Source organism: Mastacembelus armatus, chromosome 24, assembly GCF_900324485.2.
Source record: "Mastacembelus armatus chromosome 24, fMasArm1.2, whole genome shotgun sequence".
Taxonomy (NCBI): domain Eukaryota; kingdom Metazoa; phylum Chordata; class Actinopteri; order Synbranchiformes; family Mastacembelidae; genus Mastacembelus; species Mastacembelus armatus.
The window spans coordinates 11,636,686-11,661,486 of NC_046656.1; the positions used below are offsets into that span (position 1 = coordinate 11,636,686).

The window sequence follows — 24,801 nt, forward strand, 5'->3', positions numbered from 1 at the left end:
GCTGGTCTATAAAATGTATTCCAAAGGTCGCCAGGTCAAACACATCCGTGATAAAAGTCTCATATTAATTACAGTGGTCATGAGAAAAGTCACTGGGCACCAGTAAGACTTGGACTTCAACCCATTCAACAGGTGCACTGGTCTGAATGTCAGTGACATCACCACCATGGTCAGCATGGGGTCAACGTAGTGTCAACAGCAATAACATGTGTCCCACGCTGTGTGTGTTACCTAATTTGCTCTGTGCCAACGTCATTTGTGACTAGTGTGTGATCATGTGTGTCTATGTGTGAGAAGGCCAGACCGACATTCCGACAAACAATCCTAACAGGTGTCCCTTCCTCAAATGCCTAAGAAGTCATAGGGTCTGGTGGATGACGACCACTCCTCGATCATCTCTGGTTTCCACTCGGGGGCCCAGGTAAATTTAGTAAGATGCTATCCATTCGTCCACTGCAGTCAGACACTTGACATGCTCACAGAGTGAAGACACAACTTCAAGACTGAAGCAGACTTGTGCAGTTTCATATAAACACATCTACGGAGCATTAAAATAGACCTGAAATCGGCAGCTGGGATTAATCGCATTATGGAATCATGATATCAGCAGAGGATGGTGAAGAATTAAATGATCAATATGCCACAGACACCACCTGGAGCTGGGTATAGTGATTTGTAAAAAATCTGCATGTGTGCAAGTAAAACAAAAGCATGAATTATGGGTAAACCAATTAGCTTAATTTCAGTGCATGAAATCAGTGCTTCTACCTGAAAGCAACGTTTGCTGGAAGACAGATATTTATTAAAGTTCAAAGTTCTTAATCTCGTTTCCATTTGCAAATCCTGTGACCAAAACAACCTCCAATTTGTGAATGCTTTTATTCGATTTTATGCATACCCCTATCTTATATTTTGAATTTTTAAAGAACCATTCGCCTCATTTCTCTACCTTTTCACATTCTGCAGCTGTGTCAACAATATAATGCTCAAAAAGGGGTTTAAAACATTTGCTAATGCTCATAATCTCACTAATTAAGGACGAAGAGTTTCTTTGTCAGAGTTTCAGCCAATGATTGTGTAAGGTCTTATGATTCTCAGGCCAGAGTAGTCTGAGCCAATCAGAGGCCTTGATCTCAATCAAGTGTGGAAAAAAAAAGATTATGCACTGAATTTGTTAAAGTGGCATGCCCTTGCTGAGTCAACTAAAATGGCATGTAAACAGAATGACTTGTACATGTTGTATAGGGTTACTAAAGTTTGTTGGAGTGATTTAAACTAATTTCCAGTGTCCTACCTTTGCAGACTGTAAATGTATTAAAATGCATGACAAGTTTGACAGAAGCTTTGGGTAAATACGGTGAGTTGCTGCCTGTGTGGTTGTGGACAGAATCTGATGTTTACCTCTCTAAACATCTTAAAATATCATTTTCAAAAATATCTGCTATTTTTGGGAGATGTAAGAATGTAAAGTAAACACAGGGCCGCCCTACTACAGTGTCACTGCTACACAGGAAGCAAGTCAGCTCATAGCTACGTCTTTGTATGCATATAAATAAAATTCAGAATATTTTAAGATTTCACACAGTTCAAGCAAATGAAAACATGGAGATGTCAGCTTGTTTTTTAGCCTGATACTGACCACACCACTGATCAGGCAGGTTAAAAAGGAAATTGCCACCCTGTGCTTTTTTGTGTCCACAGTACATGAGTCCACAGTACATGGGCTGAGTTGAGCTTTTCCTAGCAAAGCTATTTGTTCTTAGAAACATCTCAGTTACGTCCACCCACAAATACTTGAAGGATAAAGTAACCCTAGCCTATAGACTGATATAGGGAATGCCTGACTGTAGCAGTGCCAATATAGCCTCACCACTGCTAATACTGGAATGTATATGCCATGTGATATTAAAATGATTCTTAGTGTATAACCTTTAGGCCACTTTTATAAGATGATCTAAAAGAAATGGTGGTGCTAGGTCAATGTAACAGCCAGTTTGACAGATTTCACTTTCATAAGGTGTTTTGCCTCAATGCTGCAAGTTGGAGGAAACGATCAGATGAACAGGGTGTCTTCAGGATATGACAGAAGTCCAAATTTACACTAGGAGCTGACTCTAAGGTGATAAATGAAAATGAACTTTGTATGCAGAGAGAAAAACCTCAAAAATACATTCTTTGTTGTTTATATTTTAAATGTCTAATGAAGGAGACAGTTTTTGACCATGCTTTATGTTTTACATAACTTATTATGCCGTAAAGAAGATTACAAGGTTCTTTCCCTTGCTGCAAGGTCAGCAATTTAACAAGACAAATGTCTCACACAGTAACTAAAGATAGTGAACATGCAAGGTGGTAAACCACAAAGAACAAACACAGACGGAGCAGTACAACGTGAGCCGGCAGGTGTGAACATTGTACAGCTGCCTGACTGTCTGCTACTCCACACTTTATCAGTCTGTAACTACTTTAAATTCATGAATGAAACTACTCTCTGTTGTTATCTGGTTGCTCTTATCCCTGATTTTTGTCTTCTATTAATTCACAGTGAAGCATGATAATGAACGCTTCAAAAGTAAACAAGAGTCCCACAAGATGACAACAACCAGGGCTCAGCACTGCTAGACTCTGATGGAAAATTTTTTTTTGTTTTTTTTTTGGTTTAGCCCAGAAAGGCTGATTCAGTCTGGAAAAACAATTAGTTGCCATGCCCACACACACACACACACACGCTTTTGTCTTGAAAGAACTGCACCAAATATTCAGGCTGTTGGCACGAACTCATGATTTCGCTGTAGAGATTTTGGCTCGGTGCCTTCTTACTACACAGCACCGTGCATTAGGCCGTGAAATCTGTGTTTACTTTAGGACTGTCTCTTCTGTAACACGTCGACGTGTGTCTGTAATTGAGCACGACAAATTCATATCCCACAGACATTAAATAACTGGTTTTGCTGCTTTCACTTCGGCGTTGTCCCATCCCCAGTCAACCACATCCTCTTTTGACACAGTCTCACTCTAGGGTCTCAGGCTGAAACTGCCGACGTAGCATGTGCTGAAATGCAGGGCTGTGATTGGCCAGAAAGATCACCTCACTGCGTCAGACTGACTCAGTGACTTTAAACGCTGACGTAGCCCCTGTAGTTCCCGCCGACATGACCGAGTAGCTGCAACTATTCCCCCTTTGCAGCTCTTAGTGTTGCATTAACCTCACATGTCGTGTATTCCAACACGAAGAACACGAAGCATTCAATATATAATTCCTTTTATAGTTTTACTACAAGCTGGGTATCAATTACAAATGAAAACAGGGTAATATTAGTGCTGTTTATTGAATCGAATCCCATAACAAAGAACACAAGTCCTAAAACTGTTTTCATAAGTGGTTTCCGCTTATAAAAAAAGAGTCAACTAGCCGCAATAATGCAATCACGTGACTAATTTTGTTGCCACTGTGGCAACGGAAACGATGAGTTTTACAACTCAACAGCTCGACGCTGATTGGTCAGCGGCAGGTCATCGCTGGAGATGACGTCAGCCACAGACGAGAGAGTCTGAGACCGAGAGAGAGAGAGAAAGAGAGAGAGAGAAAGAGGGAGACAGAGAGAGGGAGTCAGAGGGAGATGTTAGTGTCGCTGTCACTCCAGCAGTCTGTTGTCTATCGCTTTAAGTCAATGACAGCAGATCAGGGCGTTATCACACGCTGAGACATCACATCCAGCGGAAAACGACTCCTCTATTATGTGTCGCTGTGTTGTCATTCACCGCTGAAGAAACGCCAGTGTACGTGTGTTGGTAAAGACGGTCAACGTAGGCTGCATTAAAAGGTATGCGCCTCTATTTACAGTGCATTTGACCGCACCTGCCTGTATGATGTTAAGTTCTGATGAATGCACTTCATGCTTTACATTCAGCTGCAAGTATCTGTGAGGATACACACTCGTGTCCTAACACATTTTGTGTTCGCATCGTCAGGATGTGATGAGTAAGATGTTTACCTTCATTTATTTGTTTTTCTATTTGATTTGATTTTGTCTTAGGCTTTAAGGAAACTGCAGCACATTGATTGTTGCTGTGAGGCACATCTATTGTAATGTGAGAGTTTTTTTTTATTAAATTAATAATTGATAAGTTGGATTTTCCTCAGTTGTTTTTCTTGAATTATAGTGCCGTGTGTACAGTAATTATATTTTGTTTATGTCTGTGTAATAACATTGGACTGATAAGACTTGGTGGATAATTCTCTGTACACATGCAAGAGTGGTCCAGACACTGTTAAACACTATCTCAAAGGCTCTGTTAAGTTAGACAGTAAAGGAGGGGTACAGTTTTATCCTCTACAGCTCATTTTTGAAAATAAGTAGTGTTTTGTTCCTCTTTCTAGTTCTGTAACACAAAAGAGTCTATTTTTGGATGCTGGGGCAGCATTTCACACCAACAGAACTCTGTTTTGAAGATCAGCTGGGTTTGTTAGCAGCATGGTAGCTGAATGCTTCATGAAAAGTGCATAAGACTTAATAATTTAACAGGCAAGGCCCTCTGCAAGAGGTGTTACATGATTCAGACATGGTCATGGCTTCTCAGGTTGATCTGCTGCTCTAAAATTAGGACTTCCGTTAAGAGTCCTTCTCCTAGTCACATGCATTTGGGGTGGGAATGGGGAGGGGGATGCATTGGCATTGTTCCAGCCGTTCTTCTCAGATGCTGCAATTATTTTTTGTCATCACTGCCAAATTAGTGAAGGTTAGATATTTTTTTACATTTTACATTTGCATTGTTTTCGCAATAGTTTGTTTTATAGGGAATTTGTCACCATGGTGGGTAAACTATTATTAATTGTGAAATAAAAATGTCACTATAACATAGGATCTATACCAGATCTAGAAGTTATTGAACCTGCAGTAGGTGTGATGCCCAGTACATAATGAGTGTTGGCTATTGATCAGATATCACACAGAACAAGATATCATTGTCTCTCCCAGCTGTTTTTGAGTGTCGAAAGGCCTTAGTTATAAATTTGGTTAAGTATAACATAAAGTACAACAGGGGTAAATGTTGCAACTAATAGACTGTGTGAGTGTGTGTGTGTGTGTGTGTGTGTGTTGGGAGGGGGTGTTCGTTGACCAAACAACACCTGTCATCTGATTCTGAATAAGATGTTGCTAAATCATGATTTCTGCTCCGACATGACATCATCTTTTTCTTCCACTTCTCCACTTCCAAATTATCCAATTAGACAAAAAGCCAATTTCATCTTATGTGATACAACCAAATGCTTTAGCTGAAAATTTCGGTTGCTGTAGAGTCTCATACCATAAATGAATACTGTGTACAGTGTATGAACAACATGGAGAACAATGTAAAGATGACTAACTGAAATACTCTGCTCATTCTTGTGTAACAGGTATCCTTTTCCTCCGAAAGACTTCTGCGTTGACGACACACACAGACCTCTTGAAATCACTGACTAGATATTCTGCTGTAGGTCTTATAATGCATTAGTTTAGCTCAGTTAGTAAACACCACAGTGGCTTTGACATCACCTTTGCTGGACGAGTACACACTGGTCCAGCTTGTTTTGTCTTTTGACTTCTTGTGTTTGATGTTACTCAAAGGAAAACAAGTGGGATAGATTTTTAAACTCAGGAAAAGGACAAGACAGCGGGAAGATCAATGCAGCGACAGGTTGTTTGAACATTATGTATAAAACAGACTGGACTGGGAGAAAAGATAAGACTCATACCAGTCACACTGTCATGCAGCTCCAAAACTGACCTGAAATCAGAGTATTAGAATAACTTCAACAAAGTTATACGCCATCAGTGGTTTGAATGACAGACCTAAGAGTGGCACAGCAGACACTGGTTCATAAACACCTTCTCATTTGAAGGTTGTCTGATCCTGAGGCATGATTACGTCCAGAGTTGTGGAGCTTAGTGGTCACGACTAGGTGATTTAAATAGCGCATGTAGATCATTTCATATGAACGTAGGTAATCATAAATAAACAATTAAATTTCTCCTGTTGTATCCCTCTCCCATCCATCGTACTCCCCACACCTTTTCCTCCACCAGACCCGTCAGACCATGAACTACGTGGGCCAGCTGGCAGGCCAGGTGTTTGTCCAGGTCAAAGAGCTGTACAGAGGGCTCAATCCCGCTACCCTTTCCGGCTGTATTGATGTTATTGTTGTGAGACAGCCTGATGGCTCACTGCTGTGCTCACCTTTCCATGTTCGTTTTGGCAAGATGGGCGTCCTCCGGTCCCGAGAAAAAGTGGTAAACACAGATCAGTTTAGAGGAAAAAGATTCACATTGTGAATGATAACCTCTCAGATACTTGAGGACTGAGGCTAAGTCTTGTTTCCCCTTTTCCCCACCTCTTTGGGGTAGGTGGACATGGAGATCAATGGAGAACCAGTGGATCTACACATGAAACTTGGGGACAATGGAGAAGCATTCTTTGTGCAAGAAACAGAGAATGATCAGGTATGCATGACTGAGCAGTAAATGGTTTTCTAAAATGCTCTAGACTGATTATGTTTGTGATAATTCAAAGTGCAGTACTGTTAAAGGCACACATTATTCAAATAAAAACAAAATTCAAAAGAAAACATACATCGTCCCTCCTCCTGATGGCTTTAAACCAAGACACACCCATGTTTGCAACGCAGAAGCAATATTCTTCCTCCTCACTCCCGGTAATAGTAGCTTGAACAAGGTCACGCTGTGTGCAGATTTGGCACGGTGGCCAGGCATTTCTTCCTTTCCCTTTAGGTTGAACAGAATTCCTCTGTTTAACATTAATCCAAATACAACATGTGCTAAGCCAGGGTATCTGTATGAAATGCTATGACCTTACTACTGAGCATAAAGCAGTTTCCTGGAAAATAAATATGCATCAAATTTAAGTAAGCATGTGTATTTCTGAATAAGTTATGAGCATACCAGTCGGCAAGTTAAACAGATACATTTTTAAGTCTTGGAAAACTACCTTTTTCATTGTCTTCATTTTAGGGTCATACGTTACAGATTTAATGAGGGAATTTGTGTGTACTTTCTTAATAAATGTTTGTAATGAATGCACATAAAACTGTGTGCTGTTGAAAGACATAAACAAGCGGTGAAGTACTGAGGTGGGGGGCTGGCTTTAACAAGGGAAGTGGGTGATTTATTCTCCTCACATTGGTGTCAGATTCCCAGGCCTGGAAAAGAAAGGAGGGGAAGGAGGACTGTGTCTCTGAACCCTTTTTCTTGGCACAGGGAAGCAACACGTGAGAGAATATTGCCCAACCACAAATCATATGGTTATGCCTCAGTTTTTCCTCTCTCCTCCCCTCTCTGCCTATATATGTGCATGCATATACACAATTTTACTCTGCACTTAAAAACAGGCAATCTTCCTGGAAAGCCTTTTTCCTAGAAGGAGGGTAAAGCCGAAGAACAGATTCAGTTTTGGATAGGATGATTTGTTTCCTTGTCAAACTCAGCCTAAAGTAGTGCAAAACACAGTCATGTTTTAGTCAGAGTTGTTCCATATTTTATAGTCAAGTTATAACTTGTTTACAAAAAATGCCAGCATGCACACAGAGAACACATCTTTGATGCAGCATTTACTTTTTCTTTGAATATATATATCTATATGTCAATGTTTAATCTTATTGCTTGAGGTCATTTAACTGTAGGGTGCAGTCAGCTGATCTATTTGATTTGGATATGTTCCAGATACACTGTCATAATCCTCCTGCAGCTTTTCATTTCAGCACAAATACTGTATTTCAGGATTTTTATATTAGAAAAGGTTGAGTGAGAATTGCACTATGTTAATATAATTCTAGCCTTTGATTGAAGTGTTAGCTAACACAGAATGCATATTCTGGTAGGTCACTTTACACTGTAGGAATTTCAAAGAAAGCCCTCATTTTTTCTCTTTTGTTTCTTATCTAAACAGGAGGTGGTTCCCTCCTACCTGGCCACCTCTCCCATCTTGTCTGAAGGGGCTGCTCTGATGAGCTCCTCCCTGATGGGAAAGAGCTCTGGGCCACCCATACAGACCCTGGGCTCCACGGGGAGCAACGGAGAGACAGGCAGCGGGATGATAAAGAAGAGGAGGAAGAGGAGGAGGAAGGCTCGGGTGGACAGCGTGAGGAGGGAGGAGAGTGCAGACTACTCTGAGAACGAAGATATGTTCACCATAGACATCAGCTCAGATGAAGGGACAGACATGGAAAACAGCAGGTGAGAAACAAAAGAGTGAGACGAGGGAAAACAGTAATGAAATACATGCAAAATATAAGCAAAGAGGAAACATGACAAACATGACAGATTAAGAGAAGTAGGAAAAACGTTAGGGAATGAGATAAACAGTACAATACTGGAGTCGGTCCAGCATTCTTTAAGAATAAACAGTGTCGAGCGGAGAGAACTCCAGCTGTGGTGCTAGCAAGTAAACACCAATGAGACATTTCAAGGCCACATGGAAAACACTACATCTACTCTATGATTTTTACTGGATATGAAAAGTAGTTTTACATATGAAAAGAAAAAAAAAATCTTCATTGGATTGTTTTTGCAAAAGCACATATCCAATGAAGAATATCCAATGAGTCTATGTTTAAATATTATAGCCTGGTGTTACAGGTCATTATAAAATAATAAAAACATATGCTACAGATAAATAAAATAAAGATCTGATATCATATACATTTACCTCTTTTTTTGGATATATGTTTTAGGTCATCATCGCGGGATGTCTTAAGAGAAGAGACTGTTGGTTCGATCAGCAGTGCTTTTAAACAGTCTGGCATCTACACTCGTTCAGATGGAGAATGGAGTCCAATCCAGAGGTGCCCACCTCATGCAAATAAAGATATACACACAACTTACATCCCAGAGTCCATCAAATATACAGAACTCTAATATTTGTTTGCCATGTGTTTCTCTCTTAGTCCTGGAAACTCTCGTCCCACCTCTCCCAAGAGTGACTCTGAACTAATAACCAAGGCCACTAATGCTGACAACCAAAATCCAGCCATGCACTGGGCATGGGGAGAGCTGCCACAGGCTGCCACGGTAACCAAACTGCCCATTCATGCAAACAAGCATAGAGAACGCCAGTGGTTCCTGTACTTCTCTAGTGATTTTTGTACTGTTAATATTGGCCTGTGTTTTTTCTCAGTTGAGTCCATCATTACTATCTTTCCCTGTTTCTGTAGCCATCCTTCCTCCCAGTGAAATCTGACCTGGCACCAGTTAGTCCTGTATCCATCCCTGTCTCTGAAAACACTCACTTCCGTGTGATTACCCATGAGACATCTTCAGAACAGTGTGGCGCCTCCTGTGATATATCTGCGCTTGGGCTGGTGATGTCGGAGGAGGCAGCAGTCACGGAAGAAACACTGTTCCCAGGTGGGATGGAGTCTGAGTCCACAAGGATGGAGGCCCAGACAGTAACTTCAGAGGCGCAGGCTGCAGCAGCAGGAAGTGTGGTGACTCGTATGATGACCGATGTGGAGGAGACAATGTTGCGTCCGCCAGGGAAGACGGACTCTCCATCTAAGAGAAAAGGTAACACTGAAAAGGCAGATCACGAAATAACAATAATAAAACATTTCTTCAGACACAGTTTATTTTGCTGTGGGTTAGAGCTGTAGTTCTCCCTTGTGCAATAATAGCATTTGGTTTGTGGTATTAACAGCACCAAAATTATAATAACCCAAAGCCATATGATGTTGTTACAGTCTTAACAATAAATTTTTGGTGTTCCACAAACCAAATAGCATTCCATGCATTGTATTAGGGTGAGCAGATGCAGCTACTAACAGCAAATCAAAACAACTATCTAGATGGTCAGAAGGAAAATTATAAAAATGCTGTTTAAGGGTAAATTAAAGTCTTTTTAAATCATGCACACTGCATTAAAAATCAGTTAACGTATGTTATTAAGAGATAATTAAATCAGTTTCTCTAAGAAGGAAACATGAACACATGGAGGAGACTGGAGTCCTAGCATTACCAAGAAGCAGATGTTTTAACCCTTCGTTTTATCAGGCCACTATACTGAAGTTTGAATGTTCTTTTCCACTGTTTTGAATTGACAAGATAGATCCAATTTCATTTTTCCTGTTAACAAGTCAAATCCAATCAGCCAAATGATTCTTTGTATGGGGCAACCAAACAGAAAAGCAAATTCTCTGAAACTGAGAATTGATTTGAACTGAGTCTTTGCTCTGTTGAAGACAAGAGGAGTCGCCATCTTGGCTCTGATGGGATTTACCTAGATGACATCACAGAGCTTGAGCCTGAAGTGGCAGCGCTTTATTTCCCTAAGAGGTACGTGGACAGGCACACAGGGTCACAGCATTTGTGGGATGAGAATTTTAACAAATAAATATAGAGATTTGGGATTTGTTGTCTACCCACCTACTTTGTAGTGGTGCAGCGGTGAGGAGCATCTCAGACCCGGGCCTTCACTGCACCAGTATTTCCCCGCAGTCGGTCAGCTCTGGAGGAGACAGCGGCGTGGACAGCTACTGTGACCACATGACTGACCTGCCGTCCATCGCCATCTCTCTGTGTGGAGGACTCACTGATAACAGGGAGATCACTAAAGGTAAGGCCCAAGACACACTTTATATACTGGGGTGTCTGCTGTGGGTAGTGGAGACTGATGATAAAATGTTTCCTTACAGATCAGTTTCATGAGAAAATCATCTCCTACCAACAGTTTGCAGAGAACCCCTCCATCATCGACGACCCCAACTTAGTGGTAAAAATAGGCTCTAAGTAAGACATTCCCATTTACTTTAGTGAGTCCATTTTATCTCAATATAGTGAAATTCCTGTATATAAGTTTCTGAGAATCTGTTGTATTCTGTATGGATTTAACTGCTACACACCTTAGAGTAAATTGCAGTGTTTGCTTTATTCTTTGGAATCATGCAAAGGTTTTCACAAAGACATTTGCCATGACGAAGTGTGTTTTTGCTGCATTTATGGATTTGATATTAATATATTTTGTTGTCTCCCTCAGGTACTATAATTGGAGCACTGCAGCTCCAATTATGTTGGCTATGCAAGCATTTCAGAAACCTCTGCCAAAGGTAAGAAATTGATATGCACACACAGTACAGACACTAACAACTCAGACCACAAGCTGGCTGAGTTACAGTAGCCTGCGTGAATACTATGCCCCCTTTTGACTGAAACCGGTACTACACCTTGTTTGTTTATATCTCTGTATAAATACCCTACATTTAAAATGCTCTGTTCTGCTATTTAGGCGCACATGTTAAACTTTATCTTCCCCTCTGTTCTCCCTCCTAATTTTCTCACTTCCTCCCTCTCTGCTCCATCACTTCATCCATTAGTCCTCATGCCTCAGTTATATTCACTCAGCCTTTGAGTTCCTGCTCTGTTGTCTGACTGGTGTGCTGGGCTACAGCTCTGTATGTCAGAAACATCACTCACTTTCATCTGATCTTATGTCCCTTTCTTCTGTTTTTATTTTCTCTGCCTCCCCTAGCAAACATCGCTTTTTATTCCCAATTCCACTTTCCAGACACATTGTTGTTTCTGTTTGTTGATTTATGGTCTGGTTTGGCTTTGGTTTTTTAAATGTGTTTTTATGGTGTTGTGTTGTGGCTGTTTGGGTTGCGTGCTCCCCTCCAGGCTGCAGTGGACAACATCATGAAGGAGAAGATGCCCAAGAAAGGAGGGAGGTGGTGGTTCTCCTGGAGAGGCAGAAACAGCAGCTCCAAATCAGTAATTACTACTTTTTTTGTTGATTTTTCCACAGCTCCCTAACACTGGGACATTTAACAGGTTTCCATGTGATATGTTGAATGAGTAAATCAGAATGACACTGTTTCTTCTCTTGTAGGACTCAGTCTCTGAGTGTGATGCCTGTGGCTCTGTTGAACAGGCTGGGAAAATGGCAAGCAGGTAAAAAATCCTAAAACATTTCAGGATAAAAAAAAAAGATGATATTCAAGGATTAAGAAGCTGAAATGACTAACTTGAACCCTGTAAATTCCAACCTGTAAGCCACTGTTAATCTATATTAAAACAGACATAAAGAAGAATCATCCTCCAGTGATGAAGACCACAGAGCAGACAGCCAAAACTCTCCCACCATCCAATCAGAGCCTGGGCTCACATCTGGAGGCGTGTCTTATAAGAAAACGCTCCGACTTACATCAGAGCAGCTGGTGAGGGATTTGGCTTGAATACAATGCAGACCTTGTTTGGTTATTATAATAGTTCTTACCTTCACATACTATTTGTCTGTACAGTTATCTCTCCAGCTGCAGGATGGTCCGAATGACGTTGTGTTCAGTGTTACCACTCAGTACCAGGGAACCTGTCGCTGTCAGGGAACCATCTACCTGTGGAACTGGGACGACAAGATAATAATCTCTGACATAGATGGAACCATCACCAGGCGAGTGATACATGTCAAAACATCCTGGCACATCAGCCTTTACATTAGTTGAACTGCATTTGGAGTGAAAATGGCTATAGATGTGGCCCCAAATTGTCAGAGTCATCTGTGAGTTGTGCATTGAATGAAACAATCTGTTCACATATATCCACATATGATCCACTCGCTTCAGTTAATTTATCTTTCAACCTATTTAACCTTAAACCAACATTTGTTTTAGAGCTTTTGACGTGGCCCTTTTTTTTTTTTTTTTTTTACCAAGATACACATTTAAGGTAAAGAAATGCTTGTATTCACATGACCTAATATCACTTCTGTGTTCGTCTCCAGGTCAGACACTTTGGGTCATATTCTACCCACACTGGGGAAGGACTGGACCCACCAGGGCATTGCACAGCTCTACCACAAAGTCAGCCAGTAAGCACTACTTTATTAACACAGATGTGATTTGCTTTGAAAGAAACACTCTGCTAGATCATCCTCTACCTATTTCACTGAAGATAGGAAAAAGCTTGCCTTCAAAATGGAAGAAATTATTACCAAACACATCTGACAAAAATGGATTTGTTATTTCTTTCATATGGTCAAATTGATTGCACGTGCAATTTGTGCTCTACCAGAAATGGCTACAAGTTCCTGTACTGTTCCGCTCGAGCCATCGGCATGGCTGACATGACCAGAGGGTACCTTAACTGGGTCAATGAGAGAGGCACCATGCTTCCAATGGGCCCCGTCCTTCTCAGCCCGAGCAGCCTCTTTTCAGCTCTGCACAGGTCTGGCATACACACAGACACACACATGCACATATTTCCATCCATTTTCTATACCCGCTTATTCCTTAACCAGGGTCAGAGGGATCTGCTGGAGCCTATCCCAGCTCTCTTTGGGTGAAAGGCAGGGGTACACCCTGCACAGGTCACCAGTCCATCACAGGGCCACATAGAGACAAACAACCTCACACACTCACACTCACTCCTATGGGCAATTTAGACTCACCAATCATCCTGACATACATGTTGTTGGACTGTGGGAGGAAACCAGAGTACCTGGAGAAAACCCACACAAGCACAGGGAGAACATGCAAAGTCCACACAGAAAGGCCGGGTTGCGAACCCACGACCTTCTTGCTGTGAGGCAACAGTTGCAAATATTTCTTCAGAATACATTTTTTTGTTGACTCAAGCATTGTTGTTCTGTGCTGACTGTTGGTTGCTGTTACATTTCTTTGGTTTGTTCATGTGTGTGCGTTTGTTTGTGTTTCTGATTGTAGGGAAGTGATTGAGAAGAAACCAGAGAAGTTCAAGGTGGAGTGTCTCAATGACATCAAGAACCTCTTCTACCCCAACACACAGCCTTTCTACGCAGCGTTTGGGAACCGACCAACGGTACATGCACACATTTGGCTACGTCCTGTTTAAATGACGGCATTATATTTGTCTTTGCATTTATCACACTGGGTCATTTAAGCTGCTTATTGCTGGTGGTATACAATTTGATCTATCTGTTGCTTTTTGATTTAATGTTAAAGTGCTGTATATTCTTGCATAAATGCATTCAATTTATGCAGTTCAAGATGTACATAATCTCTAATAATATGTTCCTTTTTTTATATCTGCAGGATGTATATTCCTATAAAGAAGTAGGAGTGCCACTGAACAGGATTTTTACAGTTAACCCCAAAGGCGAGCTGGTGCAAGAGCACGCCAAGACCAACATCTCATCGTAAGCCACTGTACTATGGGGAAATACATTAATGACTAAAAATGTTTGTTTTGTTCATTTAATGCCCCTGACTGTTTAACAATCCTGCCCTCCTCAGGTATGTACGTCTAGGTGAGGTGGTGGACCATGTGTTCCCCCTGAAGGCACGAGCCTCCTCCTCCGACTTCCCTTGCTCAGACACCTACAGCCACTTCACATACTGGAGGGAGCAGCTCCCCCAGGTGGATCATCAGGAAACAACCCCTCCACCGACTCCCAGCCCCAGCAACTGACTACCTGTGGCCTGCTGAGCAGCTCATAGCAGGCAGAGCACTGACTGACTTATGGTCTGAGATGTAGCAGTCATTTGAGAGTGTCGAGTGCATGTGTGTGATATGATGCTGATTTTTGTAGAATGTGGGGCACGTTTTTAGTGTACAGCAGAGAGTCAGCGTAGCCTAACCTGCTGTGAATAGTCTTACAACACACAAGGTGGATGTAAATGCACTTTTATGAAAAGATGCCCTCTGTGGTCATCTGACTAGATGTATGTATACAAGAAATTGTAGTTATTTATTCAGGCACCTCAACACATTTATTATTTTGTAGCGGATGCTGACATTATTTCTGTAGCGAGCCTTTGTGTTAATGCGCACAGTTGTATACTATGTTTAAAAGACAATGCATCTAAGGTATTTGTATGTCTTCATACAGAATACAGCTCTACTATGCATACTACAAAAACAAGGTTACCTAAACTAAAGCTAAGACAAACTTTATTCATCCCCAGAGGGAAATTCCAATGTGCCAAATGTAGAATCTATTTTCTTACTCTGAACTTTTTTCAGGAATGACACTTGTGAGTGTGTGCTAGTTTTTTTTTTCAAAGTAACATATGCGTTTTTCTGTTTGTAAGAAATCAAGTCAGTATTAGTTACATAGTACATAAAAAATGTATTATACAGCACAAGGAATGAATGAAACTAGTTTTATTAGATAACAAAACGTATGTTATAAAGGGAGTTAAAAATAATATTCATTGTTGAGAAAAAGTAGTGCCGATGAGAACAGAAATAATACTCATAGCCATATCTTTATCTTAGAAATAAGGAGTGTGTGTGTGTGTGTGTGTGTGTGCACGAGATAGATTGCTGAATTGTTTTTTTCTTTTTCTAACCATACCAGTGTGTATGATCATTTCTGTGGTGGACTTTTGTCAAATGTCATTTAATTTATTCTGCCACTTAAAGTTCACACAGAAACATTTCATCATGTTGTAAGATACTGGTCATGCCCAGCGTCAACAAAAGTATGTTCTATTTATTTTATATATCTTGCGATTAGCAGCTGAGTGATATAAAATGTAGTGTATGGTATACTTTACTGTTACTGCCATTCCTCATGTCATAGCACTCAAAACGAAGCACTGCTCTGAAAATCCTTATCAGAATAAGCGATTCCAGTAGGCCACTGTATTAAAATCAACATTTCACATCTAAGTTACTGACATTTGAAGAGGAATCCCTTGTTTTGTCAAAATATCACAGATTTTACGAGGTCATTAATGTACGCTGCTGTGGTGGTGTCCTGCCTGATGTATCAGTGGCTTTATTGTGAATAAAACCACAAGAATATTGCAACAGTACAGTAGGTGCGAGTTAAGCCTCCAGTTAATAAGGTTATGTGTATATAATGCTTTGCCACTACTATTCTTTCCATGAAAGAGATCAGATAATGTGAAAGTGTTTTATTTTTTTCTCTTAACTGTGAATGTGATCGATAATCTGCTCATTTATTTGCTCGATCCTGTCTGTTGACCAGTTCACTGTTAAAATGGTGTAATCAAACTCAATAAACATGCCTTGGGTACAGCAGTAACTGTGCATCGATATCCATTCACCTCACTATCACTTTTTACAGCGATAACAGATCATCCGCTTCAATAACCTAAAGCTAAAACAAGAAGTTTAAAGAATAATTGACGAGTCCTTTGAGCTCCAGTAAAAGAGCTAGTTGTTTTTTTATTCAGTGCACTCCTGTTGTCTGATGGAGGAGTTTACCTGAACAAGCCTCATCTCCCCATCCTCATGATTTTGTTTTGCACTTCCTGAGACTTGGTGAACTGTATGCAGACATGCTGCACTTCATTTGATTGGGATTAAAGTTGAATGAATAAATGTTTAATTAATGGCACTGTTCACAGCCAGAACACCTAGAATTCATTACTAGCACAGAAATGAAACCCTCACAGTTGTGTGGACCAGATATGATCCTTGCTGGGATAATGAATGAATAATGTAATAAGCTCCTCTATAAGCGCACAGTGACTCGCTATAGGCACGATATATTGTAGTGAGCGTTAACTCAAGCACTTCTCTCCAGTCAGCAAAGCTCAGCTATACTTAGGTCCACTGCTCAACAGACTCTTTCGCCCAAGTGTTTGGGGTCACTAGAGGGCAGAGCGCCCAATGATATGTGGGAGGAGTTTCCAAACGCCTGCGACACCATTGGCTTGGGCCCCAGGGCGCTGCACCGCAGGCTCAGGGTGTATGGAGTGAAGCTTTCTAAGGACGTAAAGCCAAAGTGGATGAGGACAGTCACCGGCTGCGAGGGGTTGCGTCTTTTCTTGGAAACAATGGCGGATACGGTAAGAGACTGTGCGCATCTCTGTGCGCGTCGCATCCTTTTGCCCCCGCCTTAATGCGCTTTAAAACTTAACTGTGACTATAAATTCTTCAAAGTGTGTGAAAGAGCTTGGAGACTAGTCGAGCAGAATACATGTGATGTGTGTGTGTGTGTGTGTGTGTGTGTGTGTGTGTGTGTGTGTGTGTGTGCTTGTTGTTGAGGTTATTTAGCTGTGAACTCACTGAGTTCTCACACACGCAAGATTATAAGCGGCTGAAACTTTGGCCTAGTTAGAAACACGTTGAATGCTTCAATGTGGATGTTGCCCAATAACATGAGCCGGTCATAGTACACAACAGAGCAGACTGCAGATAAAAGGTTTTGCATGATTACAAAAACCATAGATCCCCTCAGTCTATCTTCCTTAATATTAATGACTAACCTAATAATGAATCTAAGCATATGAAGTTGAATGGTTTTCTTGTTTATGTATAAATTCGAACATTGTTCTGTGCTGTTGTGTTTGCGCAGTATGTTCCCAAAAATATCTTATTTTCTCTTTTGCTTTCTCTCTCATGATACGGGTTAATTTAGCAATGTCTTGTTTCCGTTCAGTGCTTTCTGTTTCTATTTCATGTGTCAACATCCAACTTAACTTTGGCACATGCATGACTCCTTCCTCCAGTGTAGGGATTCAGGCAGAGTGAGCCTGGATGATGATGAGGAGGAGTTTGTGGATATTCTGGAGGAGAGGAGGCGCAGCAGTGATCTTGGCCATGCCCTCAGGACCTTTAACCCCCACCCCTTCCAAGGAGCCCCATCCTGCTCCACGGCTGAGCTCAACAAAGCCGTGCTCGAGTCCCAGTATTTACATTACGTGGTGAAAGAGGTGGGACTGTGTGGTTTTATTTTATTTTTTTAAAGTTTCATTCTGCAGCTTAATCAACATGGACTCAGTCTTCTCTCTGCATTCCTCCTCAGATCGCCATGGAGACGGGGTCATCGGTGGAGGAGGTAAGAGAGAAGGCCTCTGGGGTTTTGGAGGAAATGTCTCAAAACCTGCAGCTGGGTTTTATCAGGCTGATGGGATACATGTTCACCAAGGTGTTCAAGAGGCTCTTTACCAGCATCTTTGTCAACATGGAAGGACTCCATGTGGTCAGTGCGATTTACTAATCAATACTGTATACAGAAAAACACATACACCAAACACTTACAAATGTACCACTTCGAAGTAATTGTTTAGCAGGCTAATATTTCTGTTCTTGCAGCTCCAACAAGCCATTCAGGAGAGCCCTGTGATCCTGATGCCCAATCATAGGAGTTATGTGGACTTCTTAATTATCTCCTACATCCTGTTCACCTACGACATCCCTGTGCCTGTTATAGCTGCAGGAATTCGCAAGTATCTATTTGGATCAAAACATCAAAATGTTATCATAGTTATATTACAGCATCTCTAGTTGATTAAGGTTTGCATCAAATGAAGGCTAATGACGTCTCTTCCTCTCTGTTCTTTTTGCCTCTACGCCTCTGACGTAATAAAGCTCTTGCTGGGATGAAGATAGTGGGAGAGATACTGCGTCGCTCTGGAGCTTTCTTTATCCGCCGTGCCATCGGCTCTGACAAGCTTTACTGGGCGATGCTTTCAGAATATGTCAAAACCATTGTCAGGGTAGGATAAGATAACCTTCTCCAACATACCAAACTCAGCATAGCACTTTTTGAAATGGCTTTAGCTTGTTTGAGTATTTTTTTTTAAAGTTTGGCATATAAAAAAATGTTTCGAACTGTTTCATTTATTTTCTGTAGAGAGGATACGCTCCATTGGAGTTTTATGTGGAAGGTTTGAGGAGCCGCACATTGAAGTCTCTGACACCTAAACTAGGTGAGTATAGCAGTATTTCTGAATGTGCAAACTAATTTTAACTCCGTATTTTCATTTAAGGTCACCGTTTTATTATGAATCATTAAAAGATGTTCTACAGAATCTCTATATGTCTGCAGGTATGATGCACATGGTGCTGGAACCCTATTTTAAAGGTGAGGTGTTTGACATCATGTTGGTGCCGATCAGCATCAGCTACGACCGAGTGCTGGAGGAGTCGTTGCTTGCCCATGAGTTACTGGGTGTCCCTAAACCAAAAGAAAGCACTATGGTACGCCCTGTTCCCATCCTGGTCAGAAAGATTATGCTCACCTTTAAATAAAGCTCACTCTTGTGGTTCACTCTTCACTACAGGGTCTGTTGACGGCTAGAAAAGTGCTCCAGGAAGATTACGGCAGCATGCATGTGAACTTTGGTCGTCCCCTGTCAGTCAGACACATGTGTCAGGGCAAGATAAATCGCTGCCAGTACAACCTGACACCCAGGTAGAGCTGTTCTTTACAAATCTGTACGGTTATTTATTTATTTATTTGCATGTGTACCACATTTGTCCTGGCCTGTAGTCAGGGTTAAACCACGCAAAGTTCCAAAAAATATCAGAAAGGACCTAACCTCAGTTTTCCCAGTGGTTGCTACATCAATGTAGTCACAAATGGATCCCTTCCCGTGTCTACCAGGCACAGGCCCAGAGGTCCAAGGAGTTGGGTGGCTCTGGTCCTTGTCTGCAAAATATCCAAGACAGAGACACAAAACAACCAGCATGAGACGCAAGACAACTACAAAGAGATGGAAAAACATATCCAAGGACATGTAAATGACTAAAAATAGCCCTAAACTGACAAAGAGCAGCAAAATGTACTCAAAAGGACACAAAATCTCCACAGAGAGATGCCAAACAGCTGCACAGAGATGCCAAATTACTATGATGTGGTGCAGACCTAAACATGGAAAATTCTAGGATTAAAATATTAGAAGTAACCATAGCAGCACTACTCCTACACTCTTCTAATTTTTATTCTGACTGCAACATAGTCTGTTTGGCTGCTCCTCCGTCCTTCCTGCTCACTCCCTCCTCTTTTCTCCCTTTGTTTGTATTCATAGAGATCTTCCTCAGAAGCCCACTGCAGAGGCCCAGGCATGGGTGAACTGGCTGGCTCACGTAATGGTACGAATCCAAGAAGAGGGTTCTCTCATCAGCCCTTGGTCTCTGATGGCCTGCCTGTTGCTCCAGGAACCTATCACAGCCTTAACAGAAGAGGGCCTGCTGTGGCATCAGCTCACAGAAAAAACCCTCTGGCTCAGGAAGCTGGTGCTGGACTTCGGGGCTCGTCTAAACTGGCCTGGTGGGGGAAAGAAAGAATAGTTTACATTTTTCTGCTTTTAATTAATTTAAAACAAACACAGCTTGAGTATGTGACACCTGCTAAGCTCTCCTTATAATGGTCTTGCGGTGAGGTTTTACTTACACATCCCATGAGTGACCAGTAGGTGGCATTTGCTTATTGCATTACAAGTGACCCAGACAAAGCTAATGCAGAGAAAAGTAACTGAGTAGTTTCCTCCTGTTGAATCTGTGAGCGTCTCACCGCAGGACACTAAAGGCTCTTTCAGCCTGGTCTGAGGTAGATCAGACAGATTAGATGAATGTGAGCTGGCACAAGTGTTCAGTTTCACTTAAGAGATGTTCAGTGGATTAATGCGCTTTAAGTAACTTACCCTAAGAGGACCCCTCTGAACTGTTTCACTTCACAGCTCTCATGTATATAGCACACAGACGCACACATGCAAAGAAATATAATATGTAACGTTTTCTGCAGGACAAATGCCAGACTCGGATGTGATGTCATCCACCGTGACTCTTCATCACTCCATAGTTCGCTGTAAATCGGGACGTGTCTACCTGGTTCAGGAGGAAGAGCCGGCGAGGAGACACCCAGTCAGCCCAGAGGAGGGTGTGAACAAAACAGCAGCAATGGTGCTGATGTTGGCCTCCTACAGGAATCAGGCCCTGCACGTGTTTGTGCGTCCTGCCTTGCTTGCATCTGTCATACACATCACAAAGAGCACACAGATAGGTGAGGGTTAGACACATTATCCTTCTTAGCTAACACACCATGACATGTACTTTCCTCCCACTTCACTGTGCTCCACTGTTGTGTTCACAGACGAGCTCTTCTCATGCTTCTGCTTCCTACAGGACGTCTTTTCCTTTGAGTTCATCTTCATTCCTGGAAAGTCGTCTCAGGTAACAACCTCACCTGCCAGGGATGAGCTCAGTCACTGCAGCATTTCACCACAGAGATCATGACTTTCATTCTTTTAAACCATGTCTTTTTTTAACAAAATGTTCCATACAGACATGATTACACCTCTCTTCTGACAAATGTGACATTTTACTTATGTCACTCGGGGTCTTAACCTGCAGAAATCTAAGAAAATGTTGATACTTGTGTTGCAGGACTTTGAGGAGGCATGCTTCTTCCTGAAGAAATGTGGAGCCGTACACATCAGTCAGCAAGAACTGACGGTGTCTGAAACAGGGCTTGAAGTGTTGTCTTTCCTGCAGGCTCTACTACGGCCCTTCATAGACTCTTATCAGGTCCTTTGATTTCTGTATTTTCTCAAAGTGAGAACAAGTTTTGCTCTTAGATGAGATGAAGATTATTAAGACATGTTTTGTTCACTGAGTGTTTATATTTTTACTCATTGAAATCCACTATGCTATCTGCACATAAAGAGGAAGTCTTGGGTTCTCTAGGTTGATCCGGTGTATTTTTGTTGTCTAGGTGATGTTCAGGTGCCTCTCTGAAGAGGGAGGTCATGTGTTCACAGAGAACCAGTTCCTACCTGCTGTGAGAAACCTGGCTACACAGCTCATCCTCTCAGGTAAAACAGAAAGTGGCAGAAATGACCTATGACCTCTAAAATCAGCACCAGCTGTTAAAAACCTCAGCTGATTATTTCTGTGTGTTGCAGGGGAGCTTCACACCTATGAAGCCCTTTCATCTGACACCCAAAAAAACGTTTTGTCAGCTTTGCGGAGAGTGGAGGCTGTGACAAAGTTGAGGGGGTGAGTGATGAGATTATCTCCTGTAAAGCTGTTTGGTTTAAAGCTCATTTTCTGTGGTGGCTAAGAAGCTGTCTGTATTTCTGATGCCAATGTTACGCTTGTTAAGAGTCTGCATCTTGTTTTCTTATCACAGGTCTGAGCAGAATGAGTACAGAGTCAATAACGCAGCCGTTGGAAGAATTGGAGACATGCTCTGTAAGTTGTGATATTTTAAAAAATAAAAAAGCTGTTTTAAATCTGCTGTTGACTGTGGATGGCATAACTGCAGCCTGAGTTATTGTTTTATTCCTCTCTCCCTGTAGCTGGAAAAATCCCTCCCCAGAGGCTCCAGCCTACACCTGACGCAAGACTTTAGTCTCCGTTGGAACAGATCGGCCTGCAGTATGAGCCCACAGTCCTGTCTACCCCCACCTGATGCCTTCTTCCTTTCCCTCTTCCTCATCTCTTTCCCTCTGTGTCTGTACACAGCCATCAGTAGAAGTGCTGCACCTCAACTCTACACTCTGAGCTCTCAGACAAGACACGTGACTGTGGATGCTGGTGGCCAGACTTTACCTGGCTGTGTTCCATTTATGAATGTTTCCTACCTCCCCCTCTCTGTGTGGTCTTGCTCTCATCCCTTACAGACCTGACAGGACAAAGATACCATGTCAGATGTTTTGACACTTTTGTCAGAAGACCTGACATGGTGATGCAAAGTGGCAGTATTGATGATTTCATCTGATGCTGTAGTCAGAAAAACATAAAGAAAACAAATTTTTTAGATAAAATAGAAAAAAAAAAAGATAAAAATTTTCTGCACTTTTAGATATAATGGCAGCATTGGTGATGTCTGTGCATTGTAATGCTGAACTTTAACATTGTGTTAACACATTGTCCTAGATTTATTACTGATTGACATAAGTGCACTTTGTAATACACTTGACTGCTGACTAGTAAGTGGAATTAGATAGAAAACACTGAATTATGACACTTGATCGTGTGTATGTGCGTGTAACAATAAAAATGTTAATACCATGATGGAAATTACCGTAATGCATCAAAAAAGTAGGGTTTGATTTTTCAGACACATTTATTTTTCCTTTTGCATCTTAAGAATCATAAAACAAATGTAACAAAATGCACCATATAATCTTTATCCTTTTCAAACTTAAATAGAATTTATTTTCTTACTGTGTTGGAACTATTCCCTGAGCAACAGTGAGTGAAAACCGGACGTCACAGTTCAACCCCCTGTCGACTCTGCCTGCACCTGTAACCCCTCAGCAGTTTGAAGGCCTCATGTGCCGATTAAGCAGTACACTGTTTTACTGGGAGAAAGATTATCTATACACAGGTGGCACGTCGACCTTGATGCGTAATGCGCTGACAGGGTCTTGACAAAACACCGAGATGTATTCCAAAACTTTAGAATTTAGCTTTTTCTCGCTCTCTTTGGCTCTGTGTCGCTCCCTGTCCCACCTCTCCCTCTCGCCGTTCATTTGAGAGAACAGGTTGATCTGGATGGTGCGCAGCGTGGCTGCCAGGACGTAGAAACCTCCCTGCAGCATGTGGCAGAAGGCGGCGCCTACACTGAGGCCTGCGCCCATCAAGTTGGGCACCGTCTCGCACACCACACACATACCCTCCAGGAAGTGCAGCATCCCTTTCTTGGCGAAAGGCTGGCCTGGGTGGAGATATTCGTGGGCAGGTTGCTGGGCATGGTTGAGCAGGTATCTCCCACAGTCTGCGAAATGGGTGACGGCTCGGCGCAGCGGGAGCAGGGCCAGGTACAGGTGACAAGCTGCTTTAGTCAGAGCATGGAAGAGCAGCCGTAGCTCAAGCACGGCGTTACCTGGAGATAAGAGGGTATCGGGGTCAGCTGGAGTCTAATTTAACACCATGGCTAATGTCAGCAATCATTACAAACAGCGTCTGCCACTGTATTAAAGGCTGTTCATCAGCCAAGTGCGCGGCTGCCATCGCCTGTGCACGCAAAGCGAGTGGCTTAACGCGTCACTGTGCGCGCCGACACACAGGATCCCTCCTCTCACAGATCCTTTACTCTGCAAGTCAGGCTTAAAGTTCTATTACTTCTATTACAGTTTCACTTTTGTCAAAATAACTTCTAACAATGAAGCATAAGAACCCTTACGACGACTAGTCCCACAAACACCAAAGAAAACCTTTTCCACTGTACCATTCAAGAAAATTAAAGTAGAAGCTTACGAGCTACCTAAATTAGATTATAAACATTTACTTTGCCAAAATACTTCCTAAAGATTTTCATAGTAAGGGTCTGCTACGTCTTCTTTTTAAAAAAAAAAAATCTATCTCCATCCGAGGAAACGTGCGTAAAATAAAGTCACGATATCCCTGTGCGTAATTCATCCAACCCTCCAAAAATCAGTTCTCAGCAAAATATCATTAGTGCACGTTTGGAGGCTAAAGTGAAGTTTAAACATTTAGATGCATAGTGCAGTACAGTGTTTGCTATAGATTTATGGAAGCTGCAATAAGGTATGCTGCTGTAACGTGGCAGACCGGTGCCACAAAGTTCCTGTTAAAGCTTCCAAATCTAAGCATTTTCTCTTACCGTCTATAAAGCAGAAAATCCAGAGCAGGGCAATACTCGCTGCCGACGACGTCCACCAATCCATGTAGGCTCCCCCAGTCCTGCGCCCGGCGATGAAAATAAAGAAAGCAGTGAAATCCCAAGTTATGATCTGGCCAAGCCCTGCCTACGCAGCTAATACCTGAACATTAAGCAGCCGCATTGTCGGCAGGTGTCCGACTGTGAAGCCTCTACGGAAAACCTTGAAAGTGCACCTCAGGTGTCAACACGCGCATTAAGACTAACAGACTACAAATCTGTAACCTACTGAACCTTATAGTAGCAGCTTTACAGGCCCGGCGGATACTCTTGTTTTAGAGAACTCTCTAAAAGTCTCAAAAATATTATTTTAACCCATTTCACTGCGTAAAAACACCTTCCTTCATTTTATTGATTGAGAGAAACATATAATGATATAAAAAAAAGATATAAACACTAAGTTGTCTATATGTTAGCCTATATGTTTTAAATAATAATGTATGTCAC

The 24,801-nt window shown here is 41.8% G+C and overlaps 2 protein-coding genes across 5 annotated transcripts; both read left to right on the forward strand.

Moving 5' to 3' along the window:
• The first annotated feature begins 295 nt into the window (after positions 1-295).
• lpin1b (lipin 1b) lies at positions 296-16,013 on the forward strand. Of its 4 annotated transcripts, none has more exons than XM_026318137.1 (21): positions 560-663; positions 5,888-5,947; positions 6,072-6,275; positions 6,390-6,485; positions 7,948-8,234; positions 8,732-8,842; positions 8,945-9,068; positions 9,212-9,563; positions 10,235-10,328; positions 10,430-10,608; positions 10,688-10,781; positions 11,029-11,098; positions 11,667-11,759; positions 11,878-11,939; positions 12,067-12,205; positions 12,290-12,438; positions 12,769-12,855; positions 13,059-13,211; positions 13,709-13,823; positions 14,057-14,160; positions 14,258-16,013. In XM_026318137.1, the coding sequence occupies exons 3-21, from the start codon at positions 6,084-6,086 to the stop codon at positions 14,430-14,432; spliced, it is 2,676 nt and encodes an 891-aa protein (XP_026173922.1). In that variant the 5' UTR covers positions 560-663; positions 5,888-5,947; positions 6,072-6,083; the 3' UTR covers positions 14,433-16,013. The 4 variants fall into 4 exon arrangements, with proteins under 4 accessions (XP_026173918.1, XP_026173922.1, XP_026173920.1 ...); XM_026318135.1 differs by lacking the exon at positions 560-663 and adding an exon at positions 2,644-3,824; XM_026318133.2 differs by lacking the exon at positions 5,888-5,947 and having other exon boundaries at positions 296-663.
• A 640-nt stretch (positions 16,014-16,653) lies between these two features.
• gnpat2 (glyceronephosphate O-acyltransferase 2) lies at positions 16,654-22,753 on the forward strand. The gene is made up of 16 exons (XM_026318138.1): positions 16,654-16,786; positions 17,450-17,653; positions 17,746-17,922; positions 18,036-18,165; positions 18,312-18,439; positions 18,577-18,652; positions 18,772-18,923; positions 19,007-19,137; positions 19,754-19,995; positions 20,470-20,727; positions 20,818-20,897; positions 21,111-21,251; positions 21,439-21,538; positions 21,629-21,722; positions 21,856-21,917; positions 22,025-22,753. The coding sequence occupies exons 1-16, from the start codon at positions 16,727-16,729 to the stop codon at positions 22,075-22,077; spliced, it is 2,088 nt and encodes a 695-aa protein (XP_026173923.1). The 5' UTR covers positions 16,654-16,726; the 3' UTR covers positions 22,078-22,753.
• The last annotated feature ends 2,048 nt before the right edge of the window (positions 22,754-24,801 follow it).

Excerpts from the sequence above, each read along its gene's own strand:
- gnpat2 (XM_026318138.1), top strand. The coding sequence starts at position 16,727 with ATGAGGACAGTCACCGGCTGCGAGGGGTTGCGTCTTTTCTTGGAAACA. Across the intron at positions 16,787-17,449 it reads TGGAAACAATGGCGGATACG|TGTAGGGATTCAGGCAGAGT; the intron begins GTAAGAGACTGT and ends TCCTTCCTCCAG. Across the intron at positions 21,918-22,024 it reads AAGAATTGGAGACATGCTCT|CTGGAAAAATCCCTCCCCAG; the intron begins GTAAGTTGTGAT and ends CTCTCCCTGTAG.
- lpin1b (XM_026318133.2), top strand. The coding sequence starts at position 598 with ATGATATCAGCAGAGGATGGTGAAGAATTAAATGATCAATATGCCACA. Across the intron at positions 6,486-7,947 it reads AAGAAACAGAGAATGATCAG|GAGGTGGTTCCCTCCTACCT; the intron begins GTATGCATGACT and ends TTATCTAAACAG. Across the intron at positions 14,161-14,257 it reads GCCAAGACCAACATCTCATC|GTATGTACGTCTAGGTGAGG; the intron begins GTAAGCCACTGT and ends TGCCCTCCTCAG.